This window comes from Heterodontus francisci, chromosome 43 (assembly GCF_036365525.1).
Source record: "Heterodontus francisci isolate sHetFra1 chromosome 43, sHetFra1.hap1, whole genome shotgun sequence".
NCBI lineage: Eukaryota > Metazoa > Chordata > Chondrichthyes > Heterodontiformes > Heterodontidae > Heterodontus > Heterodontus francisci.
This window is the reverse complement of record NC_090413.1, coordinates 21,977,094-21,981,423: the sequence shown is the minus strand read 5'-3', so window position 1 is coordinate 21,981,423 and position 4,330 is coordinate 21,977,094. Positions and strand designations below refer to the sequence as shown.

Below are 4,330 nucleotides of genomic sequence, written 5' to 3'. Positions count from 1 at the left end.
TTGCCCTCGGTGTAAAATTAAAACGCAAACATTCAGAGACTCAGGTGAGAGGGGCCAGGGCTTCCTAATTTCACGACACAGTCAAAGTTAAGAGGGGAATAAATCAGAGAGTGGACTTTAGATGAAAATAAATCTGGGTTTGTGCAAAACTCAATAGTTTACCCAATAGCATTTAAAATTACTGTTCATTCAAAAAAAAAACCTGATGTGGCACTCGCAGGCCCTACAATCTTAGACAATTAAAACAAAACGAATAACACATATTTTGGACACAAAACAATTTAATGTTGATACAGTTTACTTGACGGAGAAAGGCGAGCAAGGTTATGAAAATACCCGGGACACAAATGGAAATAATTTATACAGAACAGTGCCTCCTTAGAAACCTTCATCACGTTATACCTTGATCAATAATTAAACATGTCTCTATTTTTCGTTACAGTTACAATATTTACATAGATCAATGTACAGAGGGACTGCTGATTGCATTGATGTCGAGAGAATCAAACCGTTTATTTCTGTGCTGCAGTTTGGTCAAAACTATTTGAAATGAAGTCTGTAGGACTGGTTCTCGCCCTCGTTATTTCCTGAAGCAGTTTCTGCAAAACATAGCAACACCGATATAACAAAACAGTCGGGGATTAAAGTACAGATTGCACGGGCTGAGATTCTCCCGACCGCTCTATGAAGCTTCTGATTATAAATCTTTAATTTATGCCGATGTATAAATCTGTATGACGATTACCTGCTCATCAATTCTCATTATGAATTCAGGCAAAGAGTGAACGTTCAAAGTCTCTCCGAAATCTAGAATAAGCCCCCCCCCCCCCCCCCCCCCACCCCCCGTACCTTATTGGGGCAATTGGATGAATTAGCCTTCTAGATTATGACCATGTCTGGCTATATCTGATTTAACAGTAACATTTCAGGATCTGCAGAGAAAATTCTTTAAATGTAAGTGGGAGACAATTATGCAACAGGCAAGGAAATGATAGGAGGGGGCTTGGCGTGTGGGGAAAAGAACAATTATTTTCTGGGGGGAAAATCCATTATTTCCCACTAAAATAAGCGTCACGCTGGGTTTCTAAGCGAAGGCGGCAGGTTGTGTACTGCAATACGCAGTCTGGACCTTATTAGGTTTTTGACTTGTTCCAGCTTCCTGCTCCAATTGTCTCCCTGGTCCCGAATTTAACTTGCAAATCTGCCGAGTGGGGCTACAGCCTGATCTTTTATTCCAAAAGAAAACCCCGATCGTGTATTGTAATGGGTGAGGTGTGAGAGAGCAAATAACCTTCAGGGATTACGTTCTCGATCGGTTGAATTAAAAGTTAATGAACTGAACGAAATCTCTGAGTTTGTACTGTCCCAGAATCTCAGACCATCCCGCACAGACAGAAACATTGGAATTTGTTTCTGGGGACGGTGCCCACCTGTGCACTTTAAGGAGCTGAATAGAAGTGATTAAATATTTAAATAGATGTCCAAACATCACGTACGCAGGTAGCATTCCTGTGTAGAGGATGGTACTGTTCAGCTAGTAATTCATATTTAAAAAGGGGCAATTCCCAGTTTGTGTATTTGTGGTATGGATTTAAAATTAACATTAAAAGTAAATGTCTCTAAGTATTAATAAGTTGGCTCGATAACCCAGTAGTAACAATATTGATCACCTGGGCACTCGGAGCTGAAATCAGTCAAATTCCCTATTCCTTACATGGGGCTGTGAGGATTTCTAACGGTATTTGGGCATCACATTGTATGTAGAAGGGATGTCAAATTCACTTTTTTTGTTACATGGCAGTCTGGGATTCAAACTGCTCAGTGATGACAACTAGCCCAGTTATTTCACTCGAAAATAACCTTAAACCATTTAATCCATGTAATCCGGGGTTTGGTATTTAGTGCGAGACTGTGGTGTCAGCTAGTCGCGGTGATATAACAGATTTTGGATGGCTGGAGCTGTTAACCTTGCTCCATTGCGAATAAAACGCTATTGCCGTTCTCTTCAAAGACAAATGAAATAAATTAATAAAGAGTATTTCGATAGTCGAGGAATTAATTTGCAGAATTGCAACGGAAGCCAGTAAGACTTAAAAAATTGTGTTGCTCTGTCTTAATGTATTTTTCTAAGGTGCATCATCGATTGTAGCCCAATTTCCGAAGTAGAGGAAAATCGCGGAATCGACGGGCTAGAACTTTCCTACAGAGGGACAGAACCCAAATACCAGATGAAGAATTTAGTGCAACGAATTAACTGGAAGCTATTCAGCTGAATGCAAATATGACGCATTGATTTTGCTTTGGATTGGAGTTCTGTAAAATGTCAATGAGACTCCAACTTTCATCCACATTTTTGGCCTGTTAATTTAGAATCTACTTCCATTTACGGTGAGACAACAAACTTGATTTAATAACATGTTTCACATGCTGGGTACTGCCCTTAACTTAGTACAAAACCTCCTACCTGAATGTTCACCGCTTGTTCAGTAATGACGGTTGTTGAGTTGTAGGATTTTGTTCTCAACATTTGCTCTCTGCTGCAAATGGTCATAATTCATGTTTAACAAGTTTTGAGAGGGGGAGAGGATGGCGGAGATCATTGGCAGGACCGGGGGCTGTCCTGTCCTTGGGTAGAGTGGAGGCGAACTCGGGCTGATGATGTTGTCCACGGAAAAGGCCGTGACCGGGGAAATTGGTTCCACTTTGACGGTCGGAGGGGCTGGGGAATTGGGGCTGAACCGAGCTGGGAAAGGTTTTCTGTTCGAGTCACTCCCTTGAAAAAGGGCTGAGAGCGAGGGGAACATGCTGGTGGGAGATGGGAGGGGGCAATGGTGGTGGAAGGCCAGTGTGGGGTGCCCACTGTTTGGCAGCTGAAGCCCATAGCCATAAGGTCCGTAGCCGAATCCTGGGATGAGGTTTCCGTGCTCCCGCAATACTCCAATCTGCTGCTGGCGCTTGAACCTTTTCCTCCTTCTCAGGAAGCTCCCATTGTCGAACATATCGGCGGAGTTTGGGTCCAAGGTCCAGTAGTTGCCCTTGCCCGGGTTCCCCGGCTCTCTGGCCATTTTGACGAAGCAGTCATTGAGGGACAGATTGTGCCGAATGGAGTTCTGCCAAGCTGGGAACTTCTCCTTGTAGAAGGGAAATCTGTTACTGATAAACTCGCAGATCTCACTCAGAGTCAGTCTCTTCTTGGGGCTCTGCAGTATAGCCATTGTGATGAGGGCAATGTACGAGTACGGGGGCTTCACCAGGGGGTTCTTGGCTGAAGCCTTCACCTCCTTAACATCCGGAGCTGCTGAGGAGACGCTCCCCTCCGCGAAGTCCTCTTCCGAGACCTTGCATTCTGGTGACCCCTGGTACGTGGAGTCTCTGTCTTCACCAACAACATCAATGTCCACCTCTTGCAAACCAACAGACCTCTCAGTCATTTCTGACCCTAAAGTCATGGCAAATAGGACGACCAATAGACTCTGTAGGTTTCCAGCCGGCCGCTACATGAAACAAAAGTCAGCTCCAAGCAGGGAAAGAAAACCTCTTAAAAGGACAGACACACACATGGAGAGAGAGAGAGAGAGACACGTACAGACCCAACCGGACTTCTGAAAACTGCCTTCAAGAAAAAAACACCACAAGCTAGTTAAACCCTTGGTTTTGTTTGTCCTTCTTGCTTTTTTTTTCTTGTTGTTGTTGTCAATTCCCAGTACAACAATCCAGAGAGCTGGGAAAACAAACCGTCTCCCACTTTAAATGCACAACTCTTCTCCAATGGTTTCTGACGTCAGCGAAGAATGCAGTGACTCCGGCAATCTTGGACCCAGTGACTGAGGAGAGTGACACACACGACAAATCACAAACAATTTTTATTTCTTTTTTTTTCTGGAAACTCCTGGCATCATCATCCTGATATTTGCAACAAACCCAACGAAAAACAATATTGCTGGGATCACTTTTAAAACGAATTATTTTTTTAAGCTTGTGGAAACAGCAAATCAGAATTCATTACTCCGATTTGACAAGTGTCTCAATTTTGGATCCATTCAGCTCCTATTTCGCTTACTGATTTTTTTTTAAGGTTTACCATTACATATTTGTGATTTATCTAAATATAATTGAACTATAGTTTATTTAATTATGCTTCATTTTAATGTCATATCATTGTCTATATTTTTCAAAAGTTGCATATTTTCAGTTTGAAGTTTATGTGTTTAACTCAACTGGCACTATTTGAAATCGTTATTTTTGCTCCCCATATTACAGTGTAACTTTTGAGATTGTTTTAACTCCTAAACTTCCCGCTGAATGTACAAGTTTCTCAAATAAAGCGAAT

General features: G+C 42.3%; 1 protein-coding gene across 1 annotated transcript; it reads right to left on the bottom strand.

Annotated features, from left to right (window-relative positions):
- Nucleotides 1-273: 273 nt before the first annotated feature.
- On the bottom strand, nt 274-3,751 carry LOC137355560 (forkhead box protein D2-like). The gene is made up of 2 exons (XM_068020810.1): nt 2,465-3,751; nt 274-599 (listed from the first exon to the last, which is right to left on the bottom strand). The coding sequence occupies exon 1, from the start codon at nt 3,447-3,449 to the stop codon at nt 2,484-2,486; it is 966 nt and encodes a 321-aa protein (XP_067876911.1). The 5' UTR covers nt 3,450-3,751; the 3' UTR covers nt 274-599; nt 2,465-2,483.
- Between the last annotated feature and the right edge of the window lie 579 nt (nt 3,752-4,330).

Coding starts and splice junctions, on each gene's coding strand:
- LOC137355560 (XM_068020810.1), bottom strand. CDS start 3,449: ATGACTTTAGGGTCAGAAATGACTGAGAGGTCTGTTGGTTTGCAAGAG.